The 23,393-nt window shown below is 36.6% G+C and overlaps 1 protein-coding gene across 16 annotated transcripts in view; it reads left to right on the top strand.

Moving 5' to 3' along the window:
• The window catches only part of SYNE1 (spectrin repeat containing nuclear envelope protein 1), a 465,530-nt gene that overhangs the window by 104,759 nt on the left and 337,378 nt on the right, over nucleotides 1-23,393 (top strand). For all 16 annotated transcript variants that reach the window (XM_079939340.1, XM_079939347.1, XM_079939346.1 and 13 more), the window contains 3 exons: nucleotides 5,993-6,076; nucleotides 12,895-12,987; nucleotides 13,898-14,076. In XM_079939340.1, coding sequence (XP_079795466.1) covers nucleotides 5,993-6,076; nucleotides 12,895-12,987; nucleotides 13,898-14,076 — 356 coding nt within the window. The remainder of the gene's footprint in view (nucleotides 1-5,992; nucleotides 6,077-12,894; nucleotides 12,988-13,897; nucleotides 14,077-23,393) is intronic.

Raw genomic sequence — 23,393 nt, 5'->3', positions numbered from 1 at the left:
CTAAATAAACTGGATTAACATTAGGATGTGGGAGTCATCGACCTGAAATATATACTCCCTTGGTGGCCTGTTGTAACTGGCTATCTTCATATACCCTCCTGAATTAAGCTATTTACTTGAATTGAAGGAACCTTCATTACAATTCAAATGGGTATTTAAGAAGCCTGTCATTCTAAGTGTCATTATGATTCTGCCATTGTACTCGGCCAACGGCATACAGAAACCTCAATGGGCATTACCTGCCAAGTTAAGTGATTCTAGAAAGAGCGTATATTTTGATACAAGAATCCTACTTCTGTTTAAGTGCCCTACTCATTTAGATGTGTTTACAATGATAGGATCTGGAAGCTAGAAGCAATTTCAGAAAGAATCTTAATATTCTCATTTAAGAGGTAGAAAAACTGAGACACAGAAGGACAGTTTCTGATTTAACCTTTATTATTTATTTTTACTGAGCCCTTCAAGATTCTGAATTATATAAAATGAAATTACTCTGAAATTATAAGTAAACCATCTCAATGGTTATTTAAATTTTGTACATGTAGACATTTTGGTTCAGGACCACATTAAGATGAAAAGCATCATTTAAAGGACTGAGTATCCTAGGCATTCTTGTAGAGCTTTCAAAGAGAGAATGTGAACAGAAGCATTTCCCTCAGGAACATTAGCAATGTTTGGGAAATCTCATATGTACAACTCTATTAAAGAGCCGTATACTTTAACATCATGATTCACATAGCCCAGGACTGACTTTGACCATGATCATCTGGGAAATTCAGCCAAATACCTTAGTATTCCCTTTACCACCAGCATCTCAAGGTAAGGGAGGACTCTCAGTATCTTAGTTTCTTTTAATAACCTATTGTGACTCTCTTGTCTATGATTTTATTTCAGATGCTAGGGAGTTGTAAGTTTTTATGATTATTATTGGATTTCTCTATGCCCTTTGATTATTATTTGTAGAACATTTACTCTTTGAATGGATCGGTGATTATATATCTTTAATCACACATAAAGATAGGAACACTAAATTAATTTTATACTTAGGATTTTTTTTAAGAATGTGAAGAATTCCATAGAAAAATTAAAAATAATCGAAGCAATATGAATAGAGCTTAAGGACTGCAGAGAAATTCATTTCTTATCTATTTTGTTAACCTTCTGTATAGTATTATTAAAGACTCCTTAACACTCTGCGTTCAAGAGGAGCCTAAAAGGGCTTCCCTGGTGGTGCAGTGGTTGAGAGTCCGCCTGCTGATGCTGGGGACACGGGTTCGTGCCCCGGTCTGGGAAGATCCCACATGCTGCGGAGCGGCTGGGTCCGTGAGCCATGGCCACTGAGCCTGCGCGTCCGGAGCCTGTGCTCCGCAACGGGAGAGGCCACAACAGTGAGAGGCCTGCGTACCGCAAAAAAAAAAAAAAAAAAAAAAAAAAAAAAGAGGAGCCTAAAAATCCACTTAAAAGTACACATGGGCATTCTTAGGAAATTGAAGGCCCTTGCATGTTCACCAGGTGACTTTGTTAAACATCAATCATATATTGAGAGTAGAACTCAAGTCTGCCGCTGGGTTTGGCATTATCTTTTGACTGTTCAGCTAACATATCTGGAGTCTCTATTATGGAAAAGGCACTGCCTTTGCCCTCTAAGGAGAACAAAGGTGAATGAAGTATGGTTGGTGCCCTCAAAGAGCTTGTAGCCTGGTAGGGAGGATCACTGTATTAACTAGGGTAGGTCAGTTGTGTTAAAATAGATGCAAATATGGGGTAGAACTATACAATAGGTGTTTATACCTTGCTCTTTTAGCCAGGATACAGCCAAAGAAGAAAAGCAGAGAAAAGGTATTTGCTTTACTAGATATCAGGTCTTACAGTGAAGCTTTATCACATAAGATAGTGTGGTGTTAATACAGGGATGAGCATATTGACTAATGCAATAGAGTTGAGAAACAGACCAAGGCATGAATGGAAATTTAGTTTATGTCAGAGGTGGATGTCAGATCTGGGAAGGAAAGATGGTTCAATAAATGGAAGAGCAAGAAAAAGGTATAGTTGGATCCTTATCTCTTGGCCTCTATAGAAATCAAATATACATGGATAAAGGCCCTAATGGCAAAAATACTTTAAACTCTTAGAAAATATAGGTGAATATCTCTGAGACATCAGGACAGGGAAAAAAATAAGGCAAAAAATAGTAACTATAAAAGATTGTTACCTTTGACTATTTTAAAATTCAAAACAGTTTTTAATCAAAAAACTTTAAAGAAAGTGACAAAAAAGTTAAAAATTGGTCAAAGATATTCACAATACCGGTTAAAAAAGGATTAAGAAAGGATTATATCAAGAATATATGAGGTACATCTTCAAAACAATGAGTACAAACAAGCCAAGAAAACTGGACAGCTACATGTAAAAGAATGAAATTAGAACACTCCCTAACACCATACACAAAAATAAGCTCAAAATAGATTAAAGACCTAAACGTAAGGCCGGACACTATATAACTCTTAGAGGAAAACATAGGCACAACACTCTTTGACATAAATCTCAGCAAGACCTTTTTTGACCCACCTCCTAGAGTAATGGAAATAAAAACAAAAATAAACAAATGGAGAACCTCCCCATACTGTTCTCCAGTTACATTCCCAAAAACAGTGCAAGAGGGTTCCCTTTTCTCCACATCCTCTCCAGCATTTACTGTTTGCAGATTTTTTGATGATGGCCATTCTGACCAGTACGAGGTGATATGTCACTGTAGTTTTGACTTGCATTTCTCTAATGATTAGTAATGTTGAGCATCTTTTCAGGTGTTTGTTGGCAATCTGTATACCTTCTTTGGAGAAAAGTCTATTTAGGTCTTCTGCCCATTTTTGGATTGGGTTGTTTGTTTTTTTGATATTGAGCTGCATGAGCTGCTTGTATATTTTGGAGATTAATCCTTTGTCAGTTGCTTCATTTGCAAATATTTTCTCCCATTCTGAGGGTTGTCTTTTCATCTTGTTTATGGTTTCCTTTGCTGTGCAGAAACCCTGAGAAAACCATAATTCAAAAAGAGTCATGTACCACAATGTTCATTGCAGCACTATTTAATAGCCAGGACATGGAAGCAACCTAAGTGTCCATCGACAGATGAATGGATAAAGAAGATGTGGCACATATATACAATGGAATATTACTCAGCCATAAAAAGAAACGAAATTGAGTTATTTGTAGTGAGGTGGATGTACCTAGAGTCTGTCATACAGAGTGAAGTAAGTCAGAAAGAGAAAAACACCGTATGCTAACACGTATATATGGAATCTAAAAAAAAAAAGAAAGGTTCTGAAGAACCTAGGGGTAGGACAAGAATAAAGACGCAGACTTAGAGAATGGACTTGAGGACATGGGGAGGATGAAGGGTAAGCTGAGACGAAGTGAGAGAGTGGCATTGACATATATACACTACCAAATATAAAATAGATAGCTAGTGGGAAGCAGCCGCATAGCACAGGGAGATCAGCTCAGTGCTTTGTGACCACCTAGAGGGGTGGGACAGGGAGGGAGGGAGAGAGGGAGACGCAAGAGGGAGGGGATATGAGGATATATGTATACGTATAGCTGATTCACTTTGTTATACAGCAGCAACTAACATCACAACGTAAAGCAATTATACTCCAATAAAGATGTTTAAAAATAAATAAATAAGTAAACAAATGGAACCTAATGAAACTTAAAAGCTTTTGCACATATTGCATAATATCACTTATATGTGGAATCTAGAAAAATGGTACAGATGAACTTATTTGCAAAGCAGAAATAGAGACACAGATGTAGAGAACAAGCATATGGATACCAAGGCATGGCCGGTGGTGGGATGAATTGGGAGATTGGGATTGACATATATACACTACTATGTATAAAACAGATAACTAATGAGAACCTACTGTATAGCACAGGGAACTCTACTCAGCGCTCTGTGGTGACCTAAATGGGAAGGAAATCCAAAAAAGAGGGGATATATGTATACGTAGAGCTGATTCACTTTGCTGTACAGCAGAAACGAACACAACATTGTAGAGCAACTATACTCCAATAAAAATTAATAAAAAGAGAAAGAAACAGACTTGCCAAAGAACAGAGGATGAGATGTTCACACCGTTGTTGAGCAGGGCAGTGCAAATGAAGACCACCATGAAAGACCATGTTACATACATTCAACTGAAAATAATTTTTTAAAGATAACTGTCAAAATGAAGTGTTGGACAAAACGTGTATCCACAGGATTATTCTTGTATTGCTGATAAGAGTGAGTAGTACAAACACTTTGGAAAAGTTAGAAGTTCAAAAGTCACATTCCCCCTGACTCAGCAATTCCACTGTTAGGTATCCTATCAGCACAGGTCACATAGGAATAACCTGGAAATAATTCAGATTCACATCAGAAGGAGAGTAAATAAATGGCACAGTATATGGCTGTCAAAATGAATGAAATACAGTGACAGGAAACAATATGGATGAATGTTAGCAATCTTATTATGTGGAAAAGTAAGTATCAAAAGATTAATACAGTGATATTCTTTATATAAGAGCTAAGAACTGAAATAAATATTCTTTTTAAGAATGCAATAAATGAAATGAATGTGTGTAAAAGGGAAAACATTGGACTGGGTTTATTGTGATGGTTGCCATGGTGTAGGACTTCAGGGGGATGGAATGAACGGTAATATTGAGGGATGTGGCTTTTGTGCTTAATTTCTGGGTCCTGGCTTTGTTTTAGTTGCGGGTTCCTAGGTGCTTTTTCCATTATAAAAGATAATTAATCGAAGAACTAAATAAGTGGGCCATGCAAGAAAAGGATAAACATTTTAAAAGTATATTTTCTATTTAAATATTTGTTTAAAATGATGTCATAAAAAATTACCTGTTACACTTTTAACTGGAAATGAAAAGATACTTAGTTTTGAGCTCTAATGGGAGATTGTTTAGAGTTCTAGTGCCACAGAGAAGAGACCAGTCTATCAGCTCTGCAGTCATGGACCTGTTATCCTCTTAGGTCTCGTAAATGTAATGCTATCTGCTTCACTGAAATTATTTTGAGTTTTAAGGTGAACAGTGTAGCACTTACTATTTTATACTATTTATTAAATTATTTATTAATTTATTATATTTTGCTGAATCAAACACAAGTAACTTAGTATCCTTGTACCAGAACATACTATTCTGCGAAGAACATTTTCATTCTTGCACTCCTCCTTTTTAACCTTGGCTCATATAAGCCATGCTTTTTGGTCCTTCAAACAGAGAAACGCCACTAATACTGTCAGCAACTTTCATGTTAGTATGACTGAAAAAAAATGTGAGTGACCAAGAATACTTTTTTTAAGACTTTATTTAATTTATTTTTTTATTTTTCTGCGGTACGCGGGCTTCTCACGGTTGTGGCCTCTCCCGTTGCGGAGCACAGGCTCCGGACGCGCAGGCTCAGCGGCCATGGCTCACGGGCCCAGCTGCTCCGCAGCATGTGGGATCTTCCCGGACCGGGGCACGAACCCGGCAGGCGGACTCTCAACCACTGCGCCACCAGGGAAGCCCAAGACTTTATTTTTTAGAGAAGTTTTAAGTTTATGACAAAATTGAGAGGCAAGGAGAGATTTCCTGCCCTCCCTCCACACACACCAAGAGCACTTTTCATAAAAATACTTCCTAACTTGCAGGAATAACAGTCTTAGTAGACAACATAGGAATTTTGTGAATTTCCAACCTTAAGCATACAGAAACCTTAAGGGTAAGTGCATTCAGAAGCTGAGAATGAATGTATTTATTGAGTAAATTATACACCTTCCAAGTGCTGTGGGGATAACGCTCCTCTATGTATCTGCTAACCTTTATAGAAATTGAGTATGTTGGCTGTTCTTGAACATTCTTCAAGTATATTTTGAATCCACTTAAATAGAGTTTATAACTGTCTTTTTAATGTGTGCATTTTTACTTATTCCTGTCCTTCCCCCTTTTATAGCCGTGTGAACAAGGACGCCGGATGAAGCGAATCCATGCTGTGGCGAACATTGGCACGGCACTCAAGTTCCTGGAAGGAAGGAAGGTAAGAGGGAAACAAAAACAAAACACTTCAAGAAGAAAGCGTGGACATACTAATATTTTCATTGTTGATTGTTGGGTAAAAACACTGCATGCAATCTATACAACATATATGTGCAATATTATTGTAAAATCATTTTAGACTTACAGAAGAGTGGTAAAAAAAAAAAAGGTACAGAGATTTCATGTCTGTACTTCAGCCAGCTCCCTCTAATGTGAGGGACTTATTTGTACATAGTACATATATGTAACATACTACAACTACCAAATAAGGAAATTAAAATTGGTATGATACTGTTAAGTAAAGCATAGAAATTAATCTAATTTCATCATTTTTTCAACAGTGTCTTATTTCTGTTCCAGGATCCAATCCAATAACATGCTTGCATTTTAATTGTTGTGGCTCCTTTGTCTTTTCCATTCTATGACCTTGTCTTTCTGTGTCTTTCATGACCTCAATGATAACCGCTAGGCAGTTATTTTTCATAATATCTCTCAGTTTGGTTTGTGTGATGTTCTCCCATGATTAGACTGAGGTTATACATTTTTGGCAAGAATTCCAAGGAAGTGATGTATTCTTCTCAGTGAATCAGTTTAGTGGATATAGATAGGATTCTGACTTGTCTTATTGCTGGTGATGCTAACCTCAACCACTTGATTAAGTCATCTGCTGAGTTTTTTTTTTTTTATGGTAAAACTACTACTTTTCCATTTATAATTCAGAAATAACTTAGGGGAGGTAATTGAGATTATGCTAATATTCTGCTCCTTGCTCACTGATTTTAGCATCAGTTGCCTTCAGTAATTACTTCTGTGCTGTTTGCCTAATGATGATTTTGTTTTTCCCTCGTTTCTTTTATACTTACTAATTGGAATCGTTATGTAAGAAAAAGATGACCTTTCTTCCCCATTTATTTATTCAATTTCTTCTTTATTTCATTATGGACTCATGGATATTTATTTTATTCTATAGTTATAATCCAGTATTATTGTTATTATTTTGTTGCTCAGATTGTTCTAGCTTTGTCCATTAAGAGTTCCTTCCAGCTGGCTCCTGTACTCTTTTGACATGGCCCCATCCTTTTTCAATCATTTCCTTATCTTCTGGAACTACAGATTTTCCAGGTTTATATTTTCCTTACCCCAATCCTAGAATCAACCACTTCTCTAAGGAGGCTTTGTTCCTTTCATTAGTGAATGGCATTTAGAAACCAAGATTTGGGTGCTAGGTGTGCTCATGGCTACTGAGGTTTCATTGCCCTCTCAATATACAGATCTAGATATATGTATGTTTACTAATCTGGGTATACACACATATCTATATTTCTCTCCCTTCCAGCTCTCTCTCTCTCTCTCTCTCTCTCTCTTTCTATATAGCTTCTTCTATTATGTGTGCATGTAAACCTTTACTTCAAATTGATACTTCTGATTTCAGTCCAATACCACAAGGTCCATTGCATGATGATTTCTTTCTGTTTTCTCTGGCAGTGAGAAACCTGGCTCTCATCTACAATATATTGTCTTCTTTTTCATCTCTAGTGTATACACATAAAGTAGTTTCAGAATTGCTAACCCACACCTTTGTGAGAAACATATTGACTAACTGGAGAACAGTATTTGTGTACAGTTCTTTCGGTCTTCAGCATTACAATATCCTGTCAAGAGAATGTTGTCCAGATTTACCTAGGTCACTTCTGTTCTCCCATCCTTTCAGTGTGATTATGTTATTCATTTGTAATAGAGTTAAGTAATAGAGTTATATTCCATTTGGGGCAACCCCACACACATCCTAGTTGACCTTAATTATTTTTTATTTTAGAGAATGAGACATTATTATGATTCTAGGAGCAAAAGTTACACTTAGAGAAGTGGCATTCCCTCCTCATCCTTGCTTCTCCATTACCATTCTCCTTCCTTTTACTCCTTTTCTTACCTCTAGGTAACCAGTTTCTCCAATTTCTGATTTATCCTTCCTGTATTTCTTTTGCGGGAATGAGCAGGTTATTTTCATACACCACCTTCTTTCTTATACAAAGGTAGCATACTAGCGATACACCAGGTGCACTTTACTTTTTTCATTTAACAGTATATCCTGGAAATCCCTCAAATCAGTTCACAGAGATGTTCCTCATTCATTTTTACAGCTGCATAGTATTCCGTGGTCTGGATGTTCCAGAGTTTATTCAACCACTCTCTTATGAATGAGCATTTAGGTTGTTTCTAGCATTTTTCAAACAGAAACGATGATGCAATTAATAACTGTGCATAAGTATTTTTGTATTATTGGAAGTGTATCTTCTGGGTAAATTTTCAGAAGTATGATTGTTGGGTCAAAACATAAGTGTGTATTTTGTTTTGTTAGGTGTTGACATATTTCCCTCCAGAAGGGTTGCACCAATCCTTTTAGATTTTAGCCTTTTCTAATTTGTAGAAATTCAGGAAGTCTGTGTTTGGCAATACCAAAACCAGCTTTATAAATGGATATCCAGATACTTCTGGAAAATAGAATGATTCAGTTATTTACTTCTCTGTCTATATGCAATAACTTATTTCATTTATTCCACAAATGCATAATTGAATACTTTCTGTAAAATGAGAATTCTGGAAAATTAAAGAAAACTAGATTCTGGCTCTTAAATAATTTACATTTTGATGAGTTGTTAGTACAGTGAATCAGTATAAAGTTCAGTCAAGTGTGCTAACTTCACACCAAAGAGAGATTCTAGGCATTAAGATGGTGTAGAAAAACAGTCTTAACTTCTAGTAGAATATTGGACATTGTTTTCAGGTCACTTTAACATCATTCTTAATGGAGTGTCTCTCTTCTTCCTTCTCTCGCTTCATGAGTTTTTCATGGAAAGCTGAAAAAAAAGCCTTATTTAACAGGATGTTTATAGAGTTTTCCCAGTCATTGCATCTTCCATTTTGGCTATATAACAATAGTGTCCTTCTTTGTTTGGATGTGTACTTGCTGGCTAGAATATGAAAACAAAATTCTTCTTATTAATTAATGTCTTGGAGAAAAATTTAATGACTTAACCCATGAAAGGCATTGTTTGTAAAGAGAACCAAAGAGTCTTCTTTTCACAAAAGACTTGTTTGTACCAGGTCCATTTTCACAGAACAAACCTGAATAACTTTTTAAAAAGTAGAGGATTCAGATTTTAAATATTATATTTACTAAAGGCAAAAAGTAATGCATTTGAGTTTCAGGACAAAATCCAAAGTATTTCCTTTCTGTCCCCACAAATCCCTAACTACTTTGATTTTTTAAAAATCTACCTGAAGTACATAGTTTTGGGCTTCTCTTTCTTGCATTCCTTCACCCCATTGGCTCACAAGATAATTGACAGTGGGGTAGAATGAGTTTTTGAAGACTCTTTGGTGCCCTCCCTCTTACTGTTTATTTTTGTTCTTTATAATTTAAGAACTTAAGTCTCAAACATATTTTCAAGAATTTGTCTTTAACCTTTGTATTTACTTTGTCCTCCATTTAGATTTTTTCTTTAGATGATAGATTTGTTTAGTACTCGGATAAGGAATAATGAAGGCACTTTTCAAATTTACTGAAGAAAACCCTACCATTGTGTTTATTTTCCACTTGTTTACAGGGTTACTGAATAAAGGCATATGTTAGTATTTGATAAGAATTGTATAAGTTTGGCTCTAATGAATAGATTCATCACTACTTTCCACAAGTTTTTCTCCAATGAGGTGTCAGGTGGATCATTCTAAATAGTAATAGAAGGAGCCAGTCACTGACCATGTTTCCTAAAGCTTGCCATAGTGCACACAAGGACATAAATTTAGGTTCCTGTGAGGTCCAGATAGATGATGTAAACGATGAAGCAAGGTAGAAGCTGATCATGGTAGCAGGAAAACGGAGTAGTCCCATGTGCTGTCTGGAAGAAGGACGCAAATACTCAATTCCATCTGGTGTTGCCTTGATGAAACGCAAGCACAGTGATCCCAGGTTTAACAATTGAACGAGAAAAGCCAGTAGTCTGGATTTTTATTGAAATCTTATTATTTATTTAATTTATTTAAGTTACTTATTAACTAATGCAGGTATTTGGCTACCGATATATCTATATGTAGAAAACAACTCGTAAAGTGGTGATGCATCTGTTCATTAGGTTTTCCAATGTATCAAGAAAAGCTGGTAGTCTGGATTTTTTATTTAAATTTTTTTGAAATTTTTCCCAAATAATTCAAATATTTTTTTGAAAGGTCTGTGGGCCTTGTATTAGTCTGCTATGGCTGCCATAACAGAATACCACAGACTGGATAGCTTAAACAACAGAAATGTATTTTCTCACAGTTCTAGAGGCTGAAAGTCTGAGATCAAGGTGTCATCAGGGTTGATTTCCTCCTTTTTTCCAGGCTCGCCGACAGCTGCTTTGGCACTGTGCCTTCACGTGACCTTTCTTGTGTGTGTGTGCAGAGAGAGGGAGAGAAAGTGAGAGTGAGGGTTCCGGTGTTTCTTCCTCTTCTTATAAGGATACCAGTCCTATTGGATTAGGGCTCACTCTTATAACGTTGTTTCACCTTAATTGTCTCCTTAAAGGTTCTGTCTCCAAATGCAGTCACATTGGGGGTTAGGGCCTCAACATGTGAATTTTGAAGATAATTCAGTCCATTCGGGCCTCTGGCTTACAAAATCAAACTTCTCCAAACCTAGAGGTTTTGTTAAAACAGATTCTTAGGTCGCCTGCCTTATTTTCTGGCTCAGAAGGTCTGAGGTGAGGTCCATCTATGTGATTCATCCTTTCTGGTTTCTGGAATTCTTCGGTCTCTTTGGATGTGTCTCTATTGCCCCTCCCACAATATTAGGGCTATTAAAAGTTTATTGTATATTTCATAGGATTTTGCAAGGGAGAGGAGGTATAACAGGCAAAGAACCTGTGCTCCCCAAACCCATTATGGTTTTTAAGTTTTTAAGAAAGAAAATAATTTTGAAAAACGTTCTTTCTTCACAAGTTGAGCAAAAGATCTTCAGATTCTGTAATAAGCTGAGCGTATAAACTTCAAAGTGCAGTTGGAGCTGGGTTGAGGTAGGAAATTCAACTTATATATTCAATTGCATTTTCAAAAAGAATGATATATAAGGAAAGAGAAATAATTTGTCCTCTATGAAAGGCATTAATCTTGTGGTTATTAGCATGTATTACAAATTTGTGGCCCGTGGACACTAAAATGGATATAGAGAAAATTCTGGAGAAATTGTAAAATGGAGCCGTCAAAATGATTATAAAGATTGTAATAGGTTCTGTCATAAAAGATTAAAGAAATGTGACACTCTTTATTTTCCACCAACAAGTATTTTATATCTTACACAGTGCTAGGTTTAAAAGAAGTAGACATATGATCTTGTGATCTGTGGAAGTTCTCAATTTTTTTCTGTCTCTGAACCTGCTGAATGAACTTCAGCAGTGAGATAAAATCCCATGGGTATATCTCAAATTATTTACAATGACTTTTGTGCTAGCTTTTACTTTACTCCTCAGATGTATAACTAGTAAATTTAAACCAATTACTCAAGAGTAAGGTGATTGTGGGATGATTTTGCTTCTGATATTTTTTAAAAAGTAAGCTATTTACAAACTTCTGAACTTTATTTTAGTATCACACCTTATTAAATCTTGGCTGAGAATTATTTTTTTTTGTTGCTTGTTTGTTTGCTTTTGCGGTACGCGAGCCTCTCACTGCTGTGGCCTCTCCCGTTGCGGAGCACGGGCTCCGGACGCGCAGGCTCAGCGGCCATGGCTCACGGGCCCAGCTGCTCCGCGGCATGTGGGATCTTCCCGAACCGGGGCACGAACCCGTGTCCCCTGCATCGTCAGGCGGACTCTCAACCACTGCGCCACCAGGGAAGCCCTTGGCTGAGAATTATTGAGCTAGAAGTCTAAGAAGTACTTTAGTTTTTTTCTCATTTGTCCAGGGATTATGAAGAGGAGGATAAGTAGCTAACTGTATTCTGTAGAGGTTGACTGAGCTAGACCTACCATACAAGTCTATGTTCCTGGGACTTCTTCATAGTTAGGAAGACATTGAAATGAATAATTGGGGACAATTGTCGACAGATTAATTCTGAGTGCTTTACAGTTGTCAGTGCCCCAAAGTAGGGAACTGAATCCCCCCAGTCTCTTTCTACTCTCTTAACTGTTTCTCTTAATAATTAACTATTTCTTGCCTTTCCTTTATCTTTAAAATGTATTCTGCGAATCACGCTCTAAATTTACCACCTGCATTTTTATTCCCTTTGAGCAAATAATGTGGATTTTGAAGGACTATTTATATATATGTATCATCTTCTCCCTTTGTTTTTCATGTCAGTCCATGTACAGAGGATCACCGGTTAGTACAAATTTTAGAATTTTTAACTGCTGACTTTTATAGGTAAAAGAGAACATAAGTTTCATGCTATTTGGTAACAAATTTCAAAGTAAGTGCATCTTCTTAAACTTCCCCTCACAGTTTCTTTTCCATTCCAGTCACCCTCTGAATGTAAAGAATAACCTTTTTTTTTTTTTTTCCTGTCTGGCGTTTTGTTGGTAATTCCTCGCATGATGTCATATTTTTTTCAACTTTAAACCAGTTTTTGAAATTCATTCTGTAGTTGTGTTTATTGTGTGCACCTAATGAATGCCCCTGAAATTTCCACTGAAACCATGTTTCTATGGCTCACCCTGCTTCCTCTTGTGTACTGCTGCCCAGGCATGACCACATGTTATTGACGTCTAGTCAAGTGCTACTTATTGCATAATTAAATGGTCTGTAATCTTCTAGTACATTACTAGTACAGTTTTTCTTTTTAAACAGATTAAATTAGTCAACATTAACTCCACTGATATAGCTGATGGCCGACCCTCGATAGTTCTCGGACTGATGTGGACCATTATTCTGTATTTCCAGGTATTGTACTTCTTCAGCTCCCTTTTCAGTTGATATAAATGTCACAGATGGAGGTAGTGGTGGACATTTTAATGATGAATAATGCCCTCATTTTCTGTACCTTTGCGGCTGAACCTCAAGTTAGCAGAGATGTGACCTTCACATGTACATTGTTTTTTGTTGGCAAAAATGCCCTCTTTTTCTCCACTAAGGTGTTATATATGGAACTCCCCAAAGAACTCGGCCAGGTACCCAGTCCGAGAAGTGGGTAGAACACGATGGAGATGAAATATTGGTGTAAAAAGAGTTCAGGAAGTTTTTCTTTGTCCTCTGGAAGGGAGCGATTCTATGCTCCTATTAGACATTAAGGGGAGAAATTAACTTGCTGTTCTCTCTGGGATAATTCTTCTAGCCGTAAGGTCGTTTTTTTAAAGAAATGGACTTTATTTTTTAGAGCAGTTTGAGGTTCTCAGCAAAACTGAGCACAGAGTACAGAAATTTCCCATGTACCTCCTGCACCCACACATGCATAGCCTCCCCTTAACCAGTATCCCCCATGGGAGTGGAACATTGGTTACAATTAATGAACCTTTACTGACACATCACTGTCATTTCAAGGTTTGTAGTTTACATTAGGATTCACTCTTGGTGTGTACATCCTTTGAGTCTGGAGAACCATTAGGTTTTGTTTTCTTCATTCATGCATGTATTTAACAAGTGTTCATTACTGTGTACAAGGTCCCATTTTAGATGTGGAAGGAAGTGCAAACAGGAGTAAGACATTGGTCGTGCCCTTTAAGAGCTTATACTGTTGGGAGGTTAAGGGTGTTAAGATCAATCAAGTTGGAAAATTAAACCACCTGAGAAGAGAAGAACAAAGATAATGCTGACGTAATGCTGACGTTTTGCCGACTGTTTGATGCACACGCAGATTGAGGAGTTGACCAGCAACCTACCGCAGCTGCAGCCTCTGTCCAGCAGCACATCCTCTGTGGACAGCGTGGTCAGCTCTGAGACCACCAGCCCCCCAAGCAAACGGAAGGTGGCCACCAAGATCCAAGGAAATGCTAAGAAGGCTTTATTAAACTGGGTCCAGTACACAGTCGCCAAGTAAGTACCAAGAAGGAGTTTGTTTAAATTAGAAACCCTTGAATAATTTGAGTTATCAATTTATGACTGAGTGCACATTCCAGTGATTGCAAAATTTATGGAGACAGAGGAATGAATGGCTTTGCTCCGGCTCTCATTTCACTCTTCCCTTGAATTAAAATGTAAACAGAAAGCATCCCTGATACTCTAGGAAAATGTTGTAATAAAACTAAATCCTTCTTCACTTGTGTGATGGGACCCAATTAAGTTGTTTAATCCCTACACTTGATTAGCATGAGGACTAATGCCATTTAGGTCATTGTTTGGATTTTCTGCTGCTATTAGATAATTTTTACACAAATAAATTAGAGGTTTAAACGTGATTATCTCTTCGTAAGACTATTGAGTTCTATTTAATAATATTGTGGACTGAGATCCACATTCTGAAATAATCATATTTGTTTTTATACCTTGACACTTTCTGGCAATTTTATTTTTTAATGTTTTCTTTGATCTTATCTTTTATCTGGAATGTACATTCTTTTGTCAGCTCCAGCTATATGGACTGGGAGTTTGCTTCTAAGCGTAATAAATTTACATGTGTGCACATATATGTGAGGATACTGGATATAAACTTACTACTCTCAAAAAGTACTTTCTCATAGCAATTGCAATAGAGTTTCAAGTTGATCATACCAATATTTTGTGGTCAGATGTGGTACGTAATAAGATCTCTTCACCTAGAAGATGTGTTTTTGTAAGATTTTCCTAAATGACATGTAAAATTAACTCGCTTTCTATTTTGTTTCACATGCCTAGATATAACCCACATCTAATTCTCTCCTTCTGGAAAATAGTTGTAAACAAGTACTTATCATTATAAAACACTGAGGCACTAAACACAGGAAGTTCTATTTTTAAAGAGTTTGAAGAGCAAAAATAAGGAGAGAAAAAAATAAACATAGAGAAGATGTAATTAGTGTTACTAATGTATAGTTTTATTTAACTTGTAAAGTGTGTTGATGGTTTTCTAATTTGGGGTATATTTTTATGATTCAAGTTGCAATTAAAAATATTTCTGAAAGCAAAGCTTTGTGACTCTTGGGACTCTAGTAGGGATGAAATTAAAAGCCCTTCCCACATTGCTGGCATGCTCTTTGCATTCCATCTACAGTGGGTATTACTAATCTCTTTTGCAGCTTAACCAAGCAGGGAGAAGAAACATGTTGGGTAGGAGAGGACTGGTGACCACATGCTACAACATATATCATGATGCTATCACGATAAAAATTTGTAATAATGTCAATGTGACATTCTGTTGTCTCTTGCTCCACACAGCATTTAATTAAACAAAGTAAATAAATTTTCATTTAATATTATATAGCTTGAAATAAAATCAAATTCAATGATGTTGGAGTTTTCCTGCATAAGTTTTGTTTCACACATGATGTGCAGGGGTCTAATAGTAATCGTCATTCCTGCAACTTGTATGTTTGTAACATTGGTGGAAGTTGTATTTTCCTTACCTGTATAAATGTCCAGATTTGTGGACCCAAGGATTCTCCACCTATCAACACCTCAATGAGATCCATTTATTTAACAGCTGCATAAATTGTAGAGATTTAGGGAGATGACCGCTTTCTGCCATGAATAGTCTGGAATGAACACATGATTCTGTCATGCTCCCACATTGTCGATAATTTTTCTAAAAGCTATTTTACACTATCCTGGTATTTATTTTTCAAGCAATTTCTTACCTGACATGGATAAAATAACTTTAGAATCTGTACCTAGTTCAGTATATGACATGTCTGTAAAATTATCATTTGTGAGACTCCGTAGTGTGAAGGTTTATCCATCTCACAAGACTGAAGATGGCGAGAAAGGATAAAACATCCAGTGAGCACCAAATTGTCGGAGTGTATTGAGGTTTCATATAAAATTTCAAAATACTTGATAAGTAAATCAAAAAACTGTTTCAGTAACACAAGATAGTTAATCCCCCCTTCTTTTTTTTTTTTTTTTTACCAATTTCATCTGCTATCTATACTGTCAGAAATGAAAGCATGTCTGACATTTGCATACCTTCTTTTCAAATGTCTAAGAACAGTTGTATTTTAGGACAAAAATCAGTAAGATAACCAAACAAATGAAGACATGTGTATACAGACCCATTCAAAATAACTTGAAGCAAATATTTATTAGCCTATAAATTGGATGTACTTCTTTAAGTGATGTATCTAAGTTTCTTTCAGTTTGTATCACTTCTTTAAGTGAGGTATCTACATTTTCTTTGATTTTGTATCTACAGTTCAGAGGCTTGGACTAAAGCTTTTTAGGAATATCACCTACTAGTTTGATCTAATACAAAACATTATAAGTGTGTGTGCGTGCGTCTGTGTGTGTGTGTGTATTCAACAAATAAGGAGGAAGACCATGTAACAAACCATTTTTAATTGTTCCAACATGGTGAATATTTAGGAAAACATTTTATATATACAATAAAATTCAAGAAAATCAGAAAATATCTAATACATGATGAATATTTATCAGCTGTTCACTTATTTACACCCACCTTAATTTTTTTTTTTAGTTTTCTTTTTTTTTTTTTATACAGCAGGTTCTTATTAGTCATCCATTTTACACACATCAGTGTATACATGTCAATCCTAATCTCCCAATTCATCACATCACCACCCCCACCCCTGGCCGCTTTCCCCCCTTGCTGTCCATACGTTGGTTTTCTACATCTGTGTCTCTATTTCTGCCCTGCAAACTGGTTGATCTGTACCATTTTTCAAGGTTCCACATATATGCATTAATATACGATATTTGTTTTTCTGTTTCTGACTTACTTCACTCTGTATGACGGTCTCTAGATCCACCCACATCTCTACAAATGACCCAGTTTCATTCCTTTTTATGGCTGAGTAATATTCCAATGTATATATGTACCACATCTTCTTTATCCATTAGTCTGTCAATGGACATTTAGGTTGCTTCCGTGACCTGGCTATTGTAAATAGTGCTGCAATAAACATTGTGTTACATGAGTCTTTTTGAGTTATGGTTTTGTCTGGGTATATGCCCAGTAGTGGGATTGCTGGATCATATGGTAACTCTATTTTTAGTTTTTTAAGGAACCTGCATACTGTTCTCCATAGTGGCTGTAACAATTTACATTCCCACCAACAGTGCAAGAAGGTTCCCTTTTCTCCACACCCTCTCCAGCATTTGTTGTTTGTAGATTTTCTGATGATGCCCATTCTAACTGGTGTGAGGTGATACCTCATTGTAGTTTTGATTTGCAGTTCCCTAATAATTAGTGATGTTGAGCAACTTTTCATGTGCCTCTTGGCCATCTGTATGTCTTCTTTGGAGAAAAGTCTATTTAGGTCTTCTGCCCATTTTTGGATTGGGTTCTTTGTTTTTTTAATATTGAGCTGCATGAGCTGTTTATTTTGGAGATTAATCCTTTGTCTGTTGATTCGTTTGCAAATATTTTCTCCCATTCTGTGGGTTGTCTTTTCATCTTGTTTATGATTTCCTTTGCTGTGCAAAAGCTTTTAGGTTTCATTAGTTCCAATTTGTTTATTTTTGTTTTTATTTCCATTACTCTAGGAGGTGGATCAAAAAAGACCTTGCTGTGGTTTATGTCAAAGAGTGTTCTTCCTATGTTTTCCTCTAAGGGTTTTATAGTGTCTGGTCTTACATATAGGTCTCTAATCCATTTTGAGTTTCTTTTTGTTTATGGTGTTAGGGAGTGTTCTAATTTCATTCTTTTACATGTAGCTGTCCAGTTTTCCCAGCACCACTTATTGAAGAGACTGTCTTTTCTCCATTGTATGTTCTTGCCTCCTTTGTCATAGATTAGTTGACCATAGGTGTGTGGGTTTATCTCTGGGCTTTCTATCTTGTTCCATTGATCTATATTTCTGTTTCTGTGCCAGTACCATATTGTCTTGCTTACTGTAGCTTTGTAGTATAGTCTGAAGTCAGGGAGTCTGATTCCTCCAGCTCCGTTTTTTGTTCTCAAGACTGCTTTGGCTATTTGGGGTCTTTTGTGTCTCCATACAAATTTTAAGATTTTTTCTTCTAGTTATGTAAAAAATGCCATTGGTAATTTGATAGAGATTGCATTGAATCTGTAGATTGCTTTGGGTAGTATAGTCATTTTCACAATATTGATTCTTCCAATCCAAGAACATGGCATATCTCTCCATCTGTTGGTATCATCTTTAATTTCTCTCATCAGTGTCTTATAGTTTTCTGCATAAAGGTCTTTTGTCTCCATAGGTAGGTTTATTCCTAGGTATTTTATTCATTTTGTTGCAATGCTAAATGGGATTGTTTACTTAATTTCTCTTTCTGACCTTTCATTGTTAGTGTATAGGAATGCAAGAGATTTCTATGCATTAATTTTGTATCCTGCAACTTTACCAAATTCATCGATTAGCTCTAATAGTTTTCTGGTGGCCTCTTTAGGATTCTCTATGTATAGTATCATGTTGTCTGCAAACAATGACAGTTTTACTTCTTTTCCAATTTGTATTCCTTTTATTTCTTTTTCTTCTCTGATTGCCGTGGCTAGGACTTCAAATACTATGTTGAATAATAGTGGTGAGAGTGGACCTCCTTGTCTTGTTCCTGATCTTAGAGGAAATGCTTTCAGTTTTTCACTATTGAGAATGATGTTTGCTGTGGCTTTGTCGTACATGGCCTTTATTATGTTGAGGTAGGTTCCCTCTATGCCCTCTTTCTGAGAGTTTTTATCATAAATGGGTATTGAATTTTGTCAAAAGCTTTCTCTGCATCTATTGAGACGATCGTATGGTTTTTACTCTTCAATTATTTAATATGGTGTATCACATTGATTGATTTGCGTATATTGATAAACACACTTGATCATGGTGTATGATCCCTTTAATATGTTGTTGGATTCTGTTTGCTAGTATTTTGTTGAGGATTTTTGCATGTATATTCATCAGTGATATTGGTCTGTAATTTTCTTTTTTTGTAGTATCTTTGTCTGGTTTTTGTATCAGGGTGATGGTGGCCTCGTAGAATGAGTTTGGGAGTGTTCCTTCCTCTGCAATGTTTTGGAAGAGTTTGAGAAGGATGGGTGTTAGCTCTTCTTTAAATGTTTGATAGAATTCACCTGTGAAGCCATCTGGTCCTGGACTTCTGTTTGTTGGAAGATTTTTAATCACAGTTTAAATTTCATTACTTGTGATTGGTCTGTTCATATTTTCTATTTCTTCCTGGTTCAGTCTTGGAAGGTTATACCTCTCTAAAAATTTGTCCATTTCTTACAGGTTGTCCATTTTATTGGTATAGAGTTGCTTGTAGTAGTCTCTTAGGATGCTTTGTATTTCTGCGGTGTCTGTTGTAACTTCTCCTTTTTCATTTCTAATTTTATTGATTTGAGTCCTCTCCCTCTTTTTCTTGATGAATCTGGCTAATGGTTTATCAATTTTGTTTATCTTCTCCAAGAACCAGCTTTTAGTTTTATTGATCTTTGCTATTGTTTTCTTTGTTTCTATTTCATTTACTTCTGCTCTGATCTTTATGATTTCTTTCCTTCTGCTAACTTTAGGTTTTGTTTGTTCTTCTCTCTCTAGTTCCTTTAGGTGTAAGTTTAGATTGTTTATTTGAGATTTTTCTTGTTTCTTGAAGTAGGCTTGTATAGTTATGAACTTCCCTCTTAGAACTGCTTTTGCTGCATCCCATAGGTTTTGGATCGTTGTGTTTTTATTGTCATTTTTCTCTAGGTATGTTTTGAATTCCCTTTGATTTCTTCAGTGATCTCTGGGTTGTTTAGTAATGTATTGTTTAGCGTCCGTGTGTTTGTGTTTGTTACGTTTTTTTCCCTGTAAGTGATTTCTAATCTTATAGCGTTGTGGTTGGAAAAGATGCTTGATACGATTTCAGTTTTCTTAAATTTACTGAGGCCTTGATTTGTGACCCAAGATGTTATCTATCCTGGAGAATGTTCCATGTGCACTTGAGAATAAAGCGTAATCTGCTGTTTTTGGATGGAATGTCCTATAAATATCAATTAAATCTATCTGGTCTATTATGTCATTTAAAGCTTGTGTTTCCTTATTAATTTTCTGTTTGGATGATCTGTCCATTGGTGTAAGTGAGGTGTTAAAATCCCCCACTGTTATTGTGTTACTGTCGATTTCCCCTTTTATAGCTTTTAGCGGTTGCCTTATGTATTGAGGTGCTTCTATGTTGGGTGCATATATATTTATAAATGTTACATCTTCTTCTTGGATTGATATCTTGATCATTATGTAGTGTCCTTCCTTGTGTCTTATAACATTCTTTATTTTAAAGTCTATTTTATCTGACATGAGTATGGCTACTCCAGCTTTCTTTTGATTTCCATTTGCATGGAGTATCTTTTTCCATCCCCTCACTTTCAGACTGTATGTGTCCCTAGGTCTGAAGTGGGTCTCTTGTAGACAGCATATATATGGGTCTTGTTTTTGTATCCATTTAGCAAGCCTGTGTCTTTTGGTTGGAGCATTTAATCCATTCAAATTTAAGGTAATTATTGATATGTATGTTCCTATTACCATTTTGTTAATTGTTTTGGGTTTGGTTTTGTGGGTCCTTTTCTTCTGTTGTGTTTCCCACTTAGAGAAGTTCTTTTAGCATTGTTGTAGAGCTGGTTTGGTGGTGCTGAATTCTCTTAGCTTTTGCTTGTCAGGAAAGCTTTTGATTTCTCCCCAGAATCTGAATGAGATCCTTGCTGGGTAGAGTAATCTTGTTTGTAGGTTCTTCCCTCTCATTACTTTAAGTATATCATGGCACTCCCTTCTGGTTTGTAGAATTTCTGCTGAGAAATCAGCTGTTAAACCGTATGGGAGTTCCCTTGTATGTTATTTGTTGTTTTTCCCTTGCTGATTTCAATAATTTTTCTTTGTCTTTAATTTTTGCCGATTTGATTACTATGTGTCTTGGCGTGTTTCTCCTTGGGTTTCTCCTGTATGAGACTCTCTGCACTTTCTGGAGTTGGGTGGCTATTTCCTTTCCCATGTTAGAGAAGTTTTCGACTCTTATCTCTTCAGATATTTTCTCTGGTCCTTTCTCTCTCTCTTCTCCTTCTAGGACCCCTGTAATGTGAATATAGGGGTGCATTTCATGTTGTCCCAGAGGTCTGTTAGGCTGTCTTCATTTCTTTTCATTCTTTTTTCTCTATTCTGTTCTACAGCAGTGAATTCCACCATTCTGTCTTCCAGGTCACTTATCCGTTCTTCAGCCTCAGTTATTCTGCTATTGATTCCTTCTAGTGTATTTTTCCTCTCAGTTATTGTATTGTTCATCTCTGTTTTTTGTTCTTCAATTCTTCTTCTAGGTCTTTGTTAAACATTTCTTGCATCTTCTTGATCTTTGCCTCCATTCTTTTTCTGAGGTCCTGGGTCATCTTCACCATCATTATTCTGAATTCTATTTCTGGAAGGTTGCCTATCTCCACTTCATTTAGTTGTTTTTCTGAAGTTTTATCTTGTTGCTTCATCTGGTACATAGCCCTCTGCCTTTTCATCTTGTCTATCTTTCTGTGAATGTGGTTTTAGTTCCACAGGCTGCAGGACTGTAGTTCTTCTTGCTTCTGCTGTGTGCCCTCTGGTGGGTGAGGCTATCTAAGAAACCTGTGCAAGTTTCCTGATGGGAGGGACTGGTGGTGGGTAGAGCTGGCTATTGCTCTGGTGGGCAGAGCTCAGTAAAACTTTAATCCGCTTGTCTGATGATGGGTGAGGCTGGGTTTCCTCCCTGTTGGTTGTTTGACCTGAGGCAACCCAACATTGGAGTCTCCCTGGGCTCTTTGGTGGGGCTAATGGTGGACTCTGGGAGGGATCAAGCCAAGGAGTACTTCCCAGAATTTCTGCTGCCAGTGTCCTTGTCTTCACAGTGAGATAGAGCCACCCCCCACCTCTGCAGGAGACCCTGCAACACTAGCAGGTAGGTCTGGTTTAGTCTCCTATGGTGTCACTGCTCCTTCCCCCAGGGTGCTGATATGCACACTACTTTGTGTGTGCCCTCCAAGAGTGGAGTCTCTGTTTCCCGTAGTCTTGTAGAAGTCCTGCAGTGAAATCCCGCTAGCCTTCAAAGTCTGATTCTCTAGGAATTCCTCCTCCCATTGCAGGACCCCCAGCTTGGGAAGCCTGACGTGGGGCTCAGAACCTTCACTCCAGTGGTGGACTTCTGTGGTATAAGTGTTCTCCAGTTTGTGAGTCACCCACCCAGCAGTTATGGGATTTGATTTTATTGTGATTGTGCCCCTCCTACCGTCTCATTGTGACTTCTCCTTTGTCTTTGGTTGTGGGGTATCTTTTTTGGTGAGTTCCAGTGTCTTCCTGTCAATGATTGTTCAGCAGTTAGTTGTGATTCCGGTGTTCTCGCAAGAGGGAGTGAGAGCACGTCCTTCTACTCTGCCATCTTGAACCAGAACTCAATTTGTTAAAATGTAATTTGATATAAATACACTAATATGTATAAAATAGATAACTAATAAGAACCTGCTGTATAAAAAAAATAAAAAATACAAAAAAATAAAAAAAAATGTAAAATAAAATTAAAAAAATAATGTGAGGTGGCATAAAGAGACTGTGCATACAAAAACGTTTTGAAATGGGGAACTGTTGGCAAATGGAAAATATAGGAAGAAAAATCAGCAGCAAATGTACAAATGAATAGATAATAAGAACATACTGTTTAACCTGGCTGGACATTTGCCAGTGTGTCAGGCATTGTCTGAAAAAATTAAATCTCTACCACCAGAGACAGAAACTCTAAAAGAACTAAGAGATGTTGCTGCAATCTTACAAAATTGTTTTTAAAATATTTATTTAAGAAGCCAGTGATTAGGTCCAAGGATGTTATTTTTAGCACAATATATTTTATGGAAACTCAGTATACATTGGTAGAACATGATTTAAAGTGAAGCTTAAAGTTTGCAGAGAGAAAATGTAAGGACATTTACCAACTTTTTATATTAATCACGGTATCAGTAAGATATACTGTCTCTTACAGTTTGTGGAAATTTTGAGAATATAGTAGAAAAGAAGAATTCAGTGATATTATTTCTGCTTTATTTAGAAACAACTGTAATGAGACTAAATTTCTAAAAAGAAACTACCAGAATATTTATCTACTGAATGTTACCTAATTTATTGATCACTTTTAAAGGCTCTAGACTTAAGCAAAAAATGTTGCTCAAAGACATCTTTGCAACTCTTTTTGAAACTGTCTTTATGGTTGATAAGTTACATGTAGAGAAAAATTATTCATTGTGAGCTCGCCTCGCTTGTTTTTTCAACACCAAAATA

This window comes from Stenella coeruleoalba (assembly GCF_951394435.1).
Source record: "Stenella coeruleoalba genome assembly, chromosome: 12".
Lineage (NCBI taxonomy): Eukaryota > Metazoa > Chordata > Mammalia > Artiodactyla > Delphinidae > Stenella > Stenella coeruleoalba.
This window is presented reverse-complemented; position numbering and strand designations above follow the sequence as displayed.